At 41.5% G+C, this 17,653-nt stretch overlaps 1 protein-coding gene across 1 annotated transcript in view; it reads left to right on the top strand.

Annotated features, from left to right (window-relative positions):
* Window positions 1-6,467: 6,467 nt before the first annotated feature.
* The window catches only part of SLC7A11 (solute carrier family 7 member 11), a 63,467-nt gene continuing 52,281 nt past the window's right edge, over window positions 6,468-17,653 (top strand). Inside the window, exons 1-2 of the mRNA XM_075751175.1 lie at window positions 6,468-11,496; window positions 14,432-14,558. Of these exons, the coding sequence (XP_075607290.1) occupies window positions 11,220-11,496; window positions 14,432-14,558 (404 nt within the window). The 5' untranslated portion in view covers window positions 6,468-11,219. The remainder of the gene's footprint in view (window positions 11,497-14,431; window positions 14,559-17,653) is intronic.

The following is a 17,653-nucleotide window of genomic DNA, read 5'->3' as shown; positions in this document are numbered from 1 at the left end:
GGCAGGGAGTAAAACTCAGTGCAAATGTTGAATTGCATTTGAATTTTTTTTTTTAAATGAAGTAATAGTAAAGCCGTGTATGACTGCATGTAGATAAACCTTCCACCAGGTGATATTTGAAAGATAAAACTTATCTTATATATAACAATATATGAATGAAAGCAGCCAGGCAAGCTGGGGGAGTGGCCATCAATTTATGCACACAACTGCATTTTCAACATAATTAGCTGTCTAATTGAGCATTATAATTTAACTGACACATTTAAACATGTAATTTATTTGAAATCGTACTGCTTGTAATCTGTTTATAATGTTTTGCTCTTCAGTATGTTGTCAGACTCTAGAAGATGAAAATGTCCTTCTGATGAACAGAAAAAGAACCGAAAAGAATATATTGAGGAGCCCCAAATGCAAATAAATTCCTATAATTTCAAATCACAAGAGGAGTATGGAAGCAGAAAAGCCATGTAGATAAAGTTAAGTAACATCCTAATTTTAAATATCAGAGACGTTGTACTGTCCTTCATGTTATCAGGTTATTGTGCAAGGCTGACTAGTTTAGCTGGCAGCTAGGTAGGAAGGAGATTTTGGTAACCGAGAGGTTTAAGCTGCACATCTGTCTTGTCTAGAGGAAAGAAGCGTCCCTTTCTCAGCGTGAGAGATGTTGCCAATGGGTCAGTGTTTATGCAGGGGCAGATTCTGAACCTGAAGTTGATAGGCTACACTACAAGGTGGTCACTGAAATAGAGTTATTTGGGTTTTTACTTCTGCACTGATGATGCTGGAGTGGTGCTGGTGCCTGCCTGCTGTTTTGGCTGCTGTTTGTCTTGCAGTCCTTACAGCAGTGCCTCAGGAATGGCTGGCCCTTTTCACATCTGAGGAGGGACAAGGGCATACAGTCCCTAGGCTCTGTTAAAATACACACAGAGAATAGCCTGTCAAGTGGTTGCAGAGAAAGGACCCAAATGTCCCTTCATTCAGGCTTGCAATACTCCCTGGTGTGCTGAAATGTTCACTCTCTGGGTGATAGCTAAGCACCTGAACATTTATTTTCAAGGAAAAAACAGACCGATGCATATTTGGTTGTGTTCCCAGATTTATTTTTTTTTAACTTTCAGGCTTTATTTGCTGAACAAAATAGTTGCAGGTTTCCTTTTAACCCAGTAAACTTTTGTACTGTTACACCTCATTATATATTTTGTGGTGCTGAGTTTTGAATCTGCTGCTTCAATTACGGAAACTGCCAACAGACATATGAAAATCCAGAATATAGAGGCTGAAGCATTCCTGCTTTTTGACTTTGGAATTACTTTTGCATACTCTTGACAATTTCCCCTTATAAACTAAGTCGGTGATAGATATAGTTATGGAATGCAAGAAAACTAATGCAAAATTTTACTGCCAAAATAGAGAAGAAAACAACTTTTTCAAACCAGAGGTTGGCACAACTCCTGGCTTTTCTCCCCACATTTCTTTCTCCTCTCTGCCCTCCCAAGTCAGTAATTATCAGAAGTGGAGAAGAGGAAGTACATGCAAGGTCATGCGAGAGGAAATAAAAATGTACGGCACTCTTACTCCAAGGAGTTGCAGCTTGCTTTCCGACAAGACGTATTGTGATTTCATGTCATTTGAGTTTATTATGCTCGGCGTAGCATAAGAGGTGACAGATGAAGTTCTGCCCCGGTATATGTGAGGTGAGGAGTTTTAGCTTCAGTCTTAGCCTAAGTGATTGAAAATTGCATTTGTATTGTTTGTTTAAATCAAAAGAAAATGTACTGACTAAGCAGATGATACATTGGACTGTTTGGAGTGGGAAGATTACTTCATTTTCAGATTGAACAAGATGAATTCGCTCATTAGGAGATCCTAAAGCTTATAGAGATGGATTTTGTATATCTGGATAGGTAAGGCTGGGGTAGGATAAGCTCACAAGATAAAATTAAAACAGGGTGTGTAAAAAGCTCTCCCAAGTCTTGGAGAGACTCGTCTGTCACTGTGGCTCCACTGCGTTGGTGCATAGGTTCCCAAATACATGGTTGCATGTGCGTGTCATGCAGAAGGCCAGAGGAAAGGGAACCCTTTCAGGAAAACTGGAGGTTGAACCCTTCAAAGGGAGATAAAGGGAGAGTTAGGAAGATGGACAGTGGCTCAGAGCATTGTTTCTCATTTCCAGTTCTTTGACAGAGTAATTGTCAGGAGGTTGAATTTCTATTTTGTTGCCCAATGTGTTCAGAATAGCTTTTGTCAGGAGAAGCAATATTAGAAATATCACATGAAATGCATTCTATACAATAAAATTCTTTGCTACTTTGACCTTTCAGTCCTTTGCATTGTGCTTCATGGTGATATTCTCCATTCTGTGAAGATTAGCAAGGGTGCCCATGCGAAGAGGAGAGCCCATCAAATAAACCTCTCTAATCTGGCCACAGAATGTGTTTGCGCTTTTTGGTATTTTGAGTGTTAGTGCCTCTTCTCTCCTTCCTTGATGAAAAAGGAGCAATGAAGCCTTCCCTATTTGGATGGGAGGACCAGTGGAAGGGGAGAACCACTGGACTTACTCCCAAATCCCCTGTAATAGAACAGTATCTGTTTTAATGATATTGCTCGTTCTTGCTGTGTTGTCTAGAGAAAACCAGAAAGCCCTGTCTTTGTAGCCTGAGTCGAGTTGACTCTGCACTGGAGGGAAGCAGATGTGGCAGCCCCCAGACTAGCTTAAGAAACTACACCAACACCAAAAGGCAATCTGGTAACTGCTGTTTCCTCACTGAAGTTTCTACTTGGTTGTGCGTTAGTGTGGATGCACAAGGCTGGCTCAGCTGGCTGGTCAAGTCCTCCTCCCATGTGTAAGGCTGGCAGAGCCTGAGGGGCAGGTGGGACAATAAAAAGCTCTGGGATCAACTGCTTTACTTAGCTCAGGTAAGCCTGCACCATCTGGGCTAATGATGGGTCCCTAGATCAAAGAGGGAATTATTCATGGAGATTCACTGAGACTTGGACATTGATTGCCCCCTGGAAAGGGGTATGGAAAAATAAGAGGAAATTTTGAATCGCTCCTACTTTAGCTCAGAATTTAAAGAGTGTGTTTTAAGTGGGAGAAAAGGTGAGAGATAAAGATTAAAAGAAAATAAAGCAACAGCTAATGGCAAGATATCCCTCATGTACCAAACTCATTCATGTCGTGTCTGAGGAGGTGCCTTTACATCTATGTTGTTTTCAGAAAACCGAACTGGGATATTTTCCCTAGTTTCTCTGAAAGCGTTTAATAAATTGAAGTTAATTAATTATTAATAAAAAAATATACTCAGTTGATTAGCATGATCTCTCTGCTTAGACTACACTCCTGTCCAAATAAACATTTATTCCAATTTTTTGTTTAAAATAAGAACAAATAAAAGCCTGCATTGTGTAACTTGAATAGAAATTGATACAGGAGCAGGTCAAATTTTCCCCGACTTAAATTTCTGTGGTACTTTGGCCTATTCTTCAATAAGTGTTCAGGTGATTTACAGTGTAGCATCTTTCTGTACTCCCTCTTTAAGCCTTCTGTATGCAGAAGGAGTACCTTTTACAGGGAGGTATTATGCTCATTGAAAATCACACAGTTAACTACTTGTGCTGTTTTTACCCAAGTACAATTTGTACTTTGACTTATAAAGCCGATGGGGTACCCTGTAATGGAGATACCTATATACTCAGGATTGTAAACTTAAGGAGAAAGTCCCTTCTGTGTGTGACAGGTTATGCTGTGGGCAGTATTTGCTTTTGCTATAGAGACAGCTGACTATATACGTTTTCTACCCTATTGGCTCCAAATTTCAGCAGTATATGTGTGAGAGAGGAGTGGGAGTCTTTTGTCCCATTGAACCCCTCTCTGCTGCCCTCCCTACAGTGAGCGGCCTGGAAAAGTGTGAGTAATACTGATTATATCAATTTATTTTAAGGCAGGAGTCCTTAAAGTGTGCTGCTATAGAGTCCTCTCAACTCCTCCTTGAAGTGCCAGCAAGATACTAACAACGAATAAAACACAGTCGTTAGTGTCCATTTTGTGGTAAAAGAGCCTATGATAAAAGTGGAGGCATTTGGTAGAAGAGCTTTCTCTCTTAATTCTTGGGCTAGATGAAATGCGGGAGGGATGGAAAAAGGCTAGAATTGGTGCATTATACACAGAGGGGGTTGAGCTGTTGGCTCTTTGTAAGCATGAATTTGAAAAGTATTTAGAAATCCAAGTCACTCCTTTTTGTTGTCCTGGCTCTGGATAACCTGTACCTCCCTGCAAATGTGCTGAGGGGGAAGAGGGCAGATTTCTGACACGGTGGCTGTTATGACAAAATTTTAAAGTCTAGAGTAGACAAGAGAGACTCTCATCTTGCCCACGCACTGCATGCAGCTGCTGTACGTTGGCTTCATAATCTTCTTACTAAATGTCACAAAACATGATAAAATTACTACGCTTGAATAGACAGTGTCTCTGGAGAATATATTGTGAATGTGGAAAAGAGGAACTTTGCTTTCAAAGAAGAAACAGAGGCTGACCTCAGCACTTAGATGCTTCTCTCTATTGAAATGTGGGAATAATATATGGAGCTGCACTAGTACAAGTGCCTTGGCGGTGCTCCAAACGAGTGCCCTTTCTGATGGAGTTTTTAATACTTCAAGAAGACATAGTACGCGCATTTAGATGCCAATAAAATGATTCCCTGTAGGATCCATAGGCTGCATTTCAATGCTAAATTATGATGACAGTGTGAATGATTGACCACCAATTGCCAGTGAAGCATTTCTGCGCACATGTGCTTTTACTTTTCTGCAGTTTAATCCCTTCTTGTGGTAAACTCTGTCATTGCTTCAATCCTTAACTGAGATGCTTCTGTCCGTCTGTCTCGATGCACACGTCGTGCCGTTGCTGCTGATGCTAAAGAAGCCCTAACCACCCGGCAGCGTATTGACTGGAGCCCGACCTTATCGTGCTCATGATCTGCAAGAGGCTGCACCCAGGACTTGTTTGGTCTCCAGACAAAAAGCTACATTAAATGAACCAAAAGAGAAATCTATAGATGCAACTATTGCTGCATCTGGCAATTGAGAGAGGAATGAGAAGGGAACTAAAAATCCCATCACAATTATTCTTGAGTAAGAGTGTGGGTTTCTGTTTCAGAAAAATAAATAACTTTGAATGTATGCTCCATCTAGTCTAAGTTGTATGCAACAGGAGGGGAATGAGCTTGCTAAACCTTATGGAAAAGGGTGACCTTCTGTTAAGGGTGAGAATAAGGAACTGGAGTTCAGATTAAGACAAATGATCCGAGAGATTTCCCCATAGAGTGGTCAGTAAATTAAAACTTTGCTTAAGTTCTTGAAATTCCCCTTTCCAAGATTTTGGATAGATTATTTTGATAACAGAATTCAGTGTCTGAATCTGTCACACCTGTGAATTTGGATAAGTATCATTAACCCTTTTAAAACATGATTCGATTCATAGCGGAAAAACATGAATCACATAAAGTACAGTGCCTGGCCAAATAGAGGAATAAGGCAAATGCCCCAGGATCCTATGTCTTGTATACATGATGCTGTATAAATTGTATGAAAAATACAATAAAAGCAAATAGGGAGTAATTAAATAGCCAAGCCTAAATTTGATAATCTAGGGAGCTGTTTTATGATTTCTTCACGTTGAAAGCTTTTTATCTAGTGTGAATAATTCTTGTCAGAAGAATGAAAATGAAGAAATGAGCTAGGAAAGACAATATTCTCAGTGATAATTCTGCTTCTATCTTGATTTCTTGAGGAATCCTAATTTTTTTCAGAAGCACTGATTAATTCTGTTCACATGCCCAGCCTAGCCTGAGACAGCTCAACTAAAATCCTGACTCCCTGAAGCCGACAGCAGTCTTGCCATTGTGCCAGGTATCTGGCACATGCAGTTTTGACAGAAATTTACTCTGAGGTCTGGATTTCTTGAAAGCCATGGGCTATCTCAATGTCTGCATCTAAAAGCTGAGGAACAATAACATAGTGAGTCTCAAAATTGTCTCATTCTGCTGATGCGAAATGCAAACACAGAAAGCTCAAGAATAATATTGATGTACAGCATTGCTTAGGTTATAATTGCATATATCCTGAATATGAAAAATGAAATGGTTTAAAACACAATGATGTTTTCACATACACAGGGCTTCAGTAAGAATTGGCTTCGTCTCATGTGGAGCTTTCTTGCTTTGTATCAAGTGCTAATGATTCTTGCCTGCTTGAGGGGAAAAAAAAAAAAAATCATTAAAATGTGAAACTGTTCAGCCAAAATCATCATGCCTTTTGAAATAAAGCTTTAATAGTGAGAAAAATAGGAGGGATTTCTGAAATCTCCTCCCACCCCCCCCACCCCCCTTTTTTTTTTTCTTTTCCAGGTAAAAATTGGCTGGCAGCTATCAGCAAATTTGAGACAGGGAAACTTTCAGAAGTATTTGCCTTCTAAACTGCTTCGTTGTCTGTAGTCTTCTTGGAACTAGATTTCTATTTGCTGACTGTGTAGGCATGTTGTTGGAAGGTTTTTACTGAAAATACAAGAAATAATATTTGAATTGCTTTTGGATTTCTTATAGGACTTTGTTTTATTTTTAAAGCCTCTGAGCTGGATGTGTATTTCATTCCCTTTCATTTTTTTTGTTTTTCTTCTGAATATCTTCCTTGTATCTGTCACAAAGTGGAATGCAAAATAATTAAGCAAGTAATTTCTGAGTCTCTGACTACAAAATAACACTCCCCCCAACATTCTCAGTGATTCCATTTTTAACTAAAGCTTTGACTTGTAGCAGAGACAATAACAAATTGTTTTAGTCTTCTCACAGTTCTAGGTTTGCATTATAACTTAAAAACCTGTCCTAATCTGCTGAAATTTTTTTATACTCCATGATGATACTATTCTCACTTAATTCCCAATGACACCTTAGTTCTTACATTGCTTAATGATTCCCTCCCCAGTGCTCGTTAAACTATTTCTCAACACTACAAAAGGAGCAGAAAATCTCCAGTCAAAACTTTTCAATGCTAGATTATCATGAAACAAATACTTTTAGGTATTTTGCCCTCCTTTGACATTTGAAACCAGACTACTGCCTTCCTACAGGGCTGCTTTCTGAGACTCTCAAACAGCTCGGCATTATACAGAGAAGTCTCAGCTTGGTTTTCTAAGCAACTTTTTCATACCATGCCACCCACACAAAAGAGTTTGGGGCTTTCCTCGCCTCTTCAGTCTTGATATACTTCCTTTTTTATTCCCGCATCTCCAGTCAGTGTGGCAATGTGTGGCCTGGAGGCTTGGCTTGTGACTCTTTGGATTTGCTCGATGCAATAAGCTGATATACAAACGCCTGGAAGGATTGTAAAGGTATGCTTGCTACACCTAGAAATTAAGGAGTTTTTGTGGGCTTGAGAAGTGGAAACTCAAGTCCAGGCTTGAATTTTAGGTCCTTCACTTTGCTGTGTGTGTTGTAGTGTTCCCATAAAGGGGAACGTTGTGTGTGTTTCCTAGCGTTCCCCAGGGGAAATACCAAAATTGTAGCTTCTTTGGAGTCAGAGATACAGCTGTGTCCAGGCATCGACACAAGCTCTGCTAGTGTGAAAAACAGGGGTGCCCTCGTATCAGGCATATTCAGCCTGTGAAATGCTGCAGTATTATTATTCCTTGTGATGTTCAAGTATTTAATTTGCTGGAGTGGTGGGTGCGGCTGACAGGTTATACGTTATACGCGGCGTGGAAGGTCCCAGCAGTGCAGCCGGTCCTGGTCGGCAGAGCCCAGCGACGGCGGCAGGGAGCTGGCACCTTCGGCTAGTGGGTTAGCTCTTTGCAGGGCTAGGTCAGGGGGCACTCGTGGGCTCAGCCGGTAAAGATTTCTCTTTGAAACAGACACTGGATAGGTAGTTCTGGGCTGATGGTGAGACTCAAAAGGAAACTGTTTCACAGTGATGATCTCGGTTATGCTTTAAAATGTTTGTTCAGGAGAAAACGTCTATGAATTGAGAAAAAAGACACCACCAAAAAACAGAGAGAAACAATAAAAAGCTGTGTACAATACCAGCTGCCGTTAAAGGTTGAAGGTTTATTTTCAGAGCATCGGTTTTAGAAACATTGCTTCAAATAATTTCATCAGTCTAAAGAAAATAGCACCTTATACCTTTTTGTTCTGTTTTCAGAGTGGATTTTTATGGAAGAACAGGGCTGTTCTGAGTGTTGGACAGGTTAAGCCCTGTACTTTCAGAAGAGCTCTCTGAAAAGACACTGAGCATTGTGTGTTGCGGTTGTGTAGTGATACCACAGTCCTTGCTCTGTGATGAATAATTGAAATGAAAGTGGCTGGTGGGGCTACAAATGATCGGAACGGATTTTGTGAGTATACTGCATAATGGGGGGCAGCAGACAGTAATGGGCCTTTTCCAGCTTCGTGCCCTCCTTGGGACTGGGCTTAGGTGATGGAATTCTCATGAAATTTCCAGAATATAACAAATAATTCTCCAAAACCAAATAAGTATTCCCTATCCTGAGTGGAACTGTTAACTGGAAGTAAGGCTTGAACTCAAAGGAGGAAAAAGTGCTCCTATTTTTTTGTTTATTCTTAGTGGATAGCATTGAGAAGCGATGTACACAACAGTGGTCACTGGGAAGGCTACAAATAGCATGATCACTAGCAAGCTGCTAGTACTTAGGAAAAAGAGTCTTCTGTATCCAAACTTCCTTAGTTCCCACCTTAGAAATTTCATTGGGAATTTCACGTGGTCCTAAGCTTTGAGTGCATGTTATCCCTACACCACAGAAGAAGCAAGCACCCTTTTCCCTGCGTGGGAGAACTTTAATAGCTATGTCCAACGGGCAAACACGCATTCTTCTGGCTAGTGGTCAAATAAAATTTGAAAGCCATTATACTGTTCAGTGTTTTTTACCGAATAGCTGATGCAGACAGCTGGATTGCTGGGAGCTGCCTCGGGATCGTCTGAGAGGTTAGCGAGCTTTTGGTTTGATCTTGGAACCATCTTCCTGTATAAATAAAGGGTAAGCATTAGTTAAGAATGATTACCTTAAAGTATTAGATGTTTTAAGATGTCATGTGCTTCTTCATTAGACGGCCTTTGAAAATTAAAATAAAGGTCATCAGCCCAACCCAGTTCTGCGGTTAATGTTTTTTTCTGGTTTGATTTTGATCTAGTTACTTACATCAGGCATTTATAATCTTATTGGGGGGCAGCCTATGAAATGTACATCAGGGCAAAACAATTCTGCACAGCACACTGCCTACTCGTGGCTTTGCACGTAACTGGTGCCTTGCAAATCGGCTTGGTTTGGGCCGCGCGGTGAGCGGAGGAGGTCCTGCCCGCAGGACAGTCTGTCTGTGCAGGTACCTATGGCACACGCTGGAGGGGCATTGCTTCCCCGAAAAGTCGGGCACATGGTGCGGTGACAACGGGAGCGTGAGCTGTGCGGGGAAGTGAGGGATCAGCTGCTGCACACGTCAGCAGATGGAGGGAGAAGGATGTGTTTGGAAAATAGGCAAGTGCTGCCAGTACATAGCCAAAAGCTACATTCACTTTGTTTTTACCTGTGTGCGTTTAAACTAGATAAGCTTTTTTTTATGCCGCCTTCTATCTCAGTGCAAATCATTACAGGTGAGTTATAACTGAAAATATGAGGCTTTAAAAACACTGAAGTTTTAGAGCTGCAGTGTGTTGATACTCCAGGATCTCCTCTTTCTCATATAAATTTGAAAGCACAGTAGTGCTCTGAGCTCAGTGCCTGCTTTCCAAATGATAAAATGTTTAAACTGTTATGTCGTGTGTGTCGTCCCCCCCCCCCCCAATCCTAGGTCCTCATTAAGCAGTAACTGTAAGAGCAGTAACTGCAGTAATCATTTCTCTTTGCACTGATCTAATCTGAAGCCACGAGCAGCTGCAATAGTTATGCTACGAAGGATTTTTCCCCCTTGGCATATATTGCACAGGCTGTCCCTTGATTAGTTTACAAGTACTTGAAGGCTATTGATTTTTGCTCTGTTTTATGAGAGTGCTCCTCTCTTTAAGAGTTTAATTTCTCAGGTTTGAATTTGAATGATCAGGTCGTGAAACAAAAGTATTTATGCATCTGATTACCTGTTTATCTGGTCAGGAAAGCTATACGATAACACAGAAATCCCTTTCTGACTCCTGAGCCGCTGGAGACCCCGGGCTTTGGGGTGTTCTCCTCCTCCTGCCAGATCACACACGCGAGGTGGCTGTAAACGTTAATAGTATTTCTTAAGGGGAAGTGTCATTGCGGCGTTGCTTACTGACATGCCAGAAACACACTGCATGTATGAAAATTACTGTTCTGTGGAAATAACCCCGGGTTTTCATTAGGCTGATTTGGGTGTGTTGCTAGGCAACTCAGGGTAACAAAGGGGTTGTATATATCCTTTAGGTAGTTACAGGTCCTTATAGAGATTTTCAGATAAGTAACATAGAGGTGAGAGAGGCTGATCAACTGTGACACGAGAAGTTTGCCCGGCAAACTTAACTTTCGTTAAGAGGAGTTTTTCGAGAAATAAATTGGATTAGACCCAGGGATGACGTATGCTGTTTGATTTCTTTTCCCCTTGCGCTCTGACGAGCTTTGTGTTTAGGCAGGCTTTTGTTTCTGTCTCCGAGTGCCTTTAAAAAAAATTGGGAGTGTGTCTCGGGGTGTCGAGGGCGATGTGCTTAGCTTGATTGGCTCGGTTCCCTTGCAAGTGCTTTGTGCTCTTCCCACTACCCTCAGGTCAGTTGCACAACATGCCCCTACCGTTTAAAAAGAAAAGAGAAAAAAAAAAAAAAAGAGAGAAATGCTGAGTAATGCCAGAGGTTTCTCAAATGGCTGATGCAAACCTGGAGAATTTGCATCATCATTCAGCTAGAGTAACTTGGTATGACAAGAGCTTAAATACAAGTCCACGCGGAAGCTGAGCTGGTTTCCAATGATAGGGCAGTACCAGCTCGCAGTGTGAAAGCGCAGGTGTTCCTGAGCGGCGCTCAGATCGCAGGAAAGGCTCAAATACACTTTAGGAGCTTGCTACCTGTGCGTAGGAGCAGCTGGAAAGATAAGAGGGGGCAGAGGAAGAGACTAAGTAGTTGGCTATACAGAGAGGAAAAAAAACCCCTTGAGTTTCTGCTGCAAACTTGTTTGCCTGTGCTTGCTGTTGGTGTGCTGGGGGCACTGTAGCATGTTTAGGAAAGCTGCTGTAACCACCGTCTCTAATGGAAGCTACTTGCAGGGGCAAGCTAATGGCAGGTTGCCCTCTATGGACAGCGGACAGCCAGCCCAGGAGGGAAAAGTTGTGCTGAAGAAGAAAGTGACTCTTTTGAGGGGAATATCCATCATAATTGGCACTATCATTGGAGCTGGCATCTTCATCTCTCCCAAAGGCATCCTGAAGAACACGGGCAGCGTGGGCATGTCCTTGACTGTCTGGACAGTGTGTGGCATTCTCTCGCTCTTTGGTAAGTCCCTTAAAAGTTTCTAATTGGTCCAGAGGGGCGGCTGGTGGATTATTGCTGCTATTTGTCTGATTTTGCCATTGGATAGTAAGGCACAGGCTGGAGCTTGAGGACCAATAGGGCTACAGAAGGGTTTTGCTGTGTGATAGGTTGTGTGGAGGGCGCAGAGGTATGCAACCCCTGGCCCCCCGGCACCTGATCGGTAAAGATTGGAAGCATGAATTGTTGTTTCTTACGGGTCCCTAAAGGAACAGGAGAAGTAAACGTCCATTTTATGCCATACAATGTGCTGTGTGTATAATGTTTTTCTTCTGGCTAGAGAGGTTTGCTTGTAAGGCCCCCGGCAGTCGGGGATGCGGGTCACTCTGCTCAGACACCGGCAAAATGCTTAGACAGCTCAACTTGATTCCCTAGAGGCTAGAGCAAAGTCTGAGAGTAATAATTCCCACTGGACGTAAGCTGTATTGGCATGAAAGGGAGAAAAGTAATAATAACACTAATAACCTCTCTTCCCGGTCTTGTATCACTGCTCTTTACTTTGTTCCTCACCCACGATGTTGCTTTGAAAGGTTGAGCTGCTAAAAACAGTGTGATGGAAACAAATTTGTAATGCGAGTTTTATTGCTGGCCTGCCTGTCGTGACAGTTTTTACTAATTTTGTGTATTTTTGAAGAGAATTAAATTCTGAAGAATGCCAGTTTATTTGTTCTGTACACAAAGCCCCCATTCAGAATGGAAAACCCCACCCTGGCCTCTGCAGGACAGAGGGTCCATTGACCTACTTAATGAGTTAATCTCAAAGAAGCTGAAGAACTAACATGAATATTTGCTTTATTTAAACCAGAAACGTCTTGTGTTCTGGCAGGAGGTAAAGAGGACAAACACGGACTAACACGTGTCTGCTTAATAGGTGGAACAGGCAAATGCCACCCTGTGTAAATTGGCTCTGAGCTTAAAAGAAACACGGACTGTTTACAGGCTGAGCCCACCCAAGCCAAACAGAGAGTGCAAGCAAGTTAGGAGCCGTTTTGGTCAAATGTTAAATGTCTTGGTACAATGCGCAGCATAATCTATTGTACAAATGTGGAAGTCCTGCCTATAAGCAAAAATCCTCTATAAAGCAAGACCTCAGATAAAATTTGTAACCCTGTCAGAAGACCTTGGTCTTTAGATTTAGTCAAAACAGAATTTGCTTAAGTATTACATTTTTGGCTTTAATTTTAATACAAGTAATGTTCTGGTTGTAAAGTAAAGGCTGTACAAAAAAACCCTCTCTTTTATCAGATAGATTTTCTAGGTCACTTTCCAGATCTCAAGATATGAAGAACTGTGTAACTTGGCCCAGCAAAATATATCTCTTTCTCTGAATGAACCTGTTACAGTTATTTTTTCATATTTTTTACGCTATGGGTGTTTTTAATTCTCTGCATGACTTAATTATAGTAAAATCACGTGCAAATATCACTTAAGGTCTTGCTGAGGCTGTGTGTATAACATGTATCGAAACACAATTTCATTTCGTCCTGAACCTCAACAGAAGAGGCTGGCAAGAGAAAACTCATCAATAGCTTTTTTTTTTTAATGTGGCTGTAAGAATTCCTTTAAGTACATTTTCAGGTAAGCTGAAGAATAGGAGATAAAAGCCGCCACGCTTTTTGCAAAGCCCCAAACAAAGCAAATGAACAAGGATGGAATTTGTCATAACGTGGTACAGCTTTAGTGGGATTGTACATGTTACGTGGTTTCGACAGCCGTAGTTTTCCTCTTAAAGTGCTGCAGCATAAAAGCATGCAGGGAAGAGGAGCCAGAATGAGTTCATATATGTTGCTGATCTGAACTCTGTGAGATGCGGTGGTTACAAACTTTAGTACTGTTTTCATCTGGTTTCTCAGACTCTTCCAAAAGGGCTGCCTTCTTTTATTGAATGTGGCACGCTTCTCTACTGATGTGGTCCACCGTGGAGCTGAGAATTCACTGGCTTTGTGACTGGGTGATGGCTCATTAAGCAACAGTAGCAGGTGGTGCATGGGTGAAGAAGGCTTCATGCAGGTCATCGTAGTTGCAGCGTGCTGTTGCCTGCTCAGTAATGGCAGAGGCCGCGCGTTGTGCCGGCGGCAGCCTCAGGGAGCTCCCTGAGAGCTGCTGCTTGCTGGGAATACCACTGGAACTTGCTCTGAAGGCGCCCGAACCACTTCTGCGTGGACTAATGCAGCAATGTGATCATGGTTTTATTTTAGTCAGTGTAAAAGTACCAAAGGATGAAATAAGCCTCCTGCTATGAAAACGTGAAGCGGCCTGTATTTAAGGCAATGCAGAAATGAACTGAGCTTTCATTGCGTTAGTAGTACACGACAACACTGTACCAGTGTTGAAAAGCCAGGGCTAAGCCATCCCCTGAATTTTGTATATAAGGTGTTGGGAGCACTATTGAGGAAAATTCTTAATCTACAATTCCTGCTTCCAAATTTTGGCCAGTCGATTGCTTTGCCCATGGCTGAGGAGGGGTAATACAATTTTCAGGGGTTCCTTCAGAGGCTGAGCCAGGCATCTCTAAGGCTGAAAGGAGCTGATCATCATTTGATTACAAGCAGATGTGTCAGAAGGCTTTCACTGAGCGGTGCAGTCAGGCTGCCTGGGGTAGCTGGCGTGACACAGGGTTTTGTTGTCCTTCTTCACGAGATACGGATGAGTAATGAAACATGTTGATAGCTAAGAGTTTCTTCAGTGGCTTTATGCATAAATGTAACTGGATATATGTACAGTTTGGTTAACTGCAAGACTAGCTGAATGAATTAAAACTTACAAAATTACTTGAAAAAAAAGATTAAAATATATCAAAAGTAGCTGTGATACCACAGCAGCTCCACTGTTTAACCTATAAATGTTTTGAAAGGTATTTCTGCATATCTCTCGTGATGCCACAGTTTAATTCTCACAGGTGCCCTCTGCTATGCTGAACTAGGAACATGCATTAAGAAATCTGGTGGTCACTACACCTATATCCTGGAGGCCTTTGGCCCGTTACCTGCTTTTGTGAGAGTCTGGGTTGAATTACTCATCATTCGGTAAGTGTATCATGGCTTTTCTGTGTTTCTTTTCTGATGGCAATATGCTTTTCGGTCATAAAGAAAAATCTCCAATACATGAGGGGCAAAACAAATCAAATATATCTTGATCAATGAGCTGTGTTCTTTTAGTATGGTTGCTTCAGAGAATTTAACAACCCTATTTTGCTTGTCAGCATTGAAATGTTCAAGAAGATGTGTGCGTGTATGGAGAGAAACAAAGAATCGAAGAAAACTACCTGCCACACAAATTTAGCTACTTGCTTTAATTTTTCTAAGCTTACTGTATCCATTAATGTTACTAATAATGCTAATAGCCATGTCTATATATAGGATAGTGGAAGAGGGAAGTCACTTTTACATTTTTTCCATCTTTGCATGAGCTTTTGGAGCAGTTGCTGTTGTCTGTGATACAGAAATAACTCCTGGTGAAGCTTTTGCACAGTAATTTTCAGATTTGGGGACACCATGTATTCTTTATATGGCAGTTTAGGTCCCCATTTTTTGTTTTTTGTGGCATGTTGGAGAACTTAACTCTTGATTACTATGAAGTGCACTAACCACATAAAGAAACATTAAGTCTTTATATGTCTAAAATGTCCAAGTATTATTTTCGTGTGTGAGTCTGTGACTCCTGCAGTCCTTGACGTTGTATAGGTGAATTATAATATGAAGATGTCAAATTATATAAAATAAATTTTCTCAACATAAAAGGATTTTTGTATCCAGCTCAAAGGTGGCCCTTTGAATTTTTTAATTTTTTTTTTTTTTTTTAACAGTATTGCTGAGACTGGAGAGCTTATTACATATAGAACAGGCCAACTTATTTATGCAAAATGACTTTGGGAATGCTCCGTTCCTGCCTCAGGCTGGTTAGCACTCCTTTCCCCTCTCTTCCGCAATCAGCAAATTAGTCACAAAAACAGAAACCTGTTTTCAAATCACAACTATGTTTACATAATATTGACAAGTTCTAGCATGGACTGTTGAGTTTAAAAGCACTGACAGTGCTGAGTCATTATGAATCCATAAATTCTTATCTTGTTTCCGGAGGAAATCATTGTGTATGTCAGATGGTACCTTACATCCTCCCCACCCATATGTAACCTTTGAATTAACTGCATAATTTCCATCAAACGTGATGAAAGAGCCTTAACCTTATTTTTTCCAAAAGAGAAAAGCAGACAGAAGAGACAGACCTATGTTTTCACTGTGAATGTAGCACATCAGAGACTAAATAAAAGAGGGTAGTGTTAGAAATGCCTCTTAACCTGCACCTTACCAGGCATGGGGGACCTTACTACCCTAGGCACAAATACCCACAAGAAACCAGGCTTCATAAATTCCTCTCCTCACAAAATTATTATTTTTTTTACATATGACAGTGTCCCAGGAGTGTCATGAAAACACCCTTAGTCGTCGTCATCTGCCCCACACCCAGAAAATAATCATCTTGCATGGGAAGGAACATCAGTGGATTCTTTAATCATCAAATCTGAGAGGCAGCACGGGAGGCGTACTTGTTATAACTTGTGATGATCAGAGTGGCGCTGCTGAAACTCTGTGTAGAGTTTTATATCCGACTCCTGCATTGGAAAACTAATTGGCTGCTGCCATCAAAGAAGTTGAAACCTAATATGTATCTAGGGTTTTTTTCAGTAGATGAAGTTGCACACACACTTCTCAGCTAAGCCGTTTTTTCCTCTGAAAGATTGCAGGGTTATCACACCCACGGGCTGGTGGAGCAGCCGCAACCAAAATAAACGTTTCCTGCTCTTGTATATTTTTTCAGCAACTATTTTACAGTCTAGGGCACACTTAAACTCTGCCCACATACTGATTAAACTGTGCCAGCGTCATCTGCTGCTTAGATGTGCCTGACACTGCACTGCTCCTCATCCAGTACAAGTAGGAACTCTCTTTCTCCCTAAAAGTCAGATTGCAGGTATATTACGTACCTTTAAAAAAAAAAAAAAAAAGCGCCAGTTTTTCAAGCAAGTGAAGATGACTGTGAATGCATTGGCCGTAGAGCTTCATTACGGTGTTTGCTAAACACACGTTGGGTGAGAGTGCCGCTGCCAAGCGCCTGTCTCACCTGGGGTATGTGCTGGGGCAGGGTACCTGCTCCTTTCCTGGTGGCTTTTTGTGCTCCTTGTCCTTCAATGAAAGCTGCTAATGCGCTTTCTGTCCGCTCCTGGGCACACAGCAGTGTGCAGGGGGCTGCCAGTCCCTCTTTAGGATTGCAGGTGAAAGGAATTGGCTGCAGTCAATTCCCCATTCCTTCAGCTTCTACCTCCATTGATCGGCTACACTGCCAGCAACATGCCCCCCAAACATAGGAATATGAGAGAGACAGCTATTTATTAGAGGTGTAATTTAGGAGCTATGTTTTTAAAAAACATAATGGTGTGGATAACAACAACTGCCTCTTTTAAAAGACCTTTCTTAAAATGAGAGGGAAAAATCTAAGTTCTGGAAAAAGGAGCTGGGACTGAGGAAGAAAGTCTGGGAAGGCACAAAGATCTGATCTTTCATCTGATCTAGGACACTTCAAACTACTTCTGGCAGGCTGGAGTGTTTAAAAGCCGGAAGCTTGGTGATGATCTTATGTAAACTAGAAATATTGCATGGAGGTAAAGTCCGTAAATGTCTGTGTAAATCCAGCGCAGGGGACATTTGGTTCCTGAGCGAAGGCAAAAGTTGCAAAGCCAGTTGTTGGCTGGTGAAAGGAACAGCCCTCGTGTGTGGGGGACGCACAAGCAGCAGCCCTCGCTTGTCCATGCAGAAACTTTCCGAGGAAGATACTTCTGTTCTTTGCTGCTCTGCAGCTTGGTCCAACGCAATGTGTGACATTTTGGTTGAGTCATAATGCTAAGAAAGTGGGTTTTGTTTCAAGGGTGAAAGTCTCTTGTGGAAAATTCCTTTATCGTTCAATGGAGAATAACAACAACAGCTTACACTGTTCCACAGCATTTTTAGCAACTATATTTTTATTAAAATTCTGTAGGATGAAGCATTATTTTATTATATGCTATAGATTTTTTTCACAATAAATTTGCATGAGCTCTTGTTTAACTCAAAAATCCTTTGAGGCA

This window comes from Balearica regulorum, chromosome 4, assembly GCF_011004875.1.
Source record: "Balearica regulorum gibbericeps isolate bBalReg1 chromosome 4, bBalReg1.pri, whole genome shotgun sequence".
Taxonomy (NCBI): Eukaryota; Metazoa; Chordata; class Aves; order Gruiformes; family Gruidae; genus Balearica; species Balearica regulorum.
The sequence above is the reverse complement of the archived record's forward strand: the minus strand, read 5'-3'. Positions and strand labels throughout refer to the sequence as shown.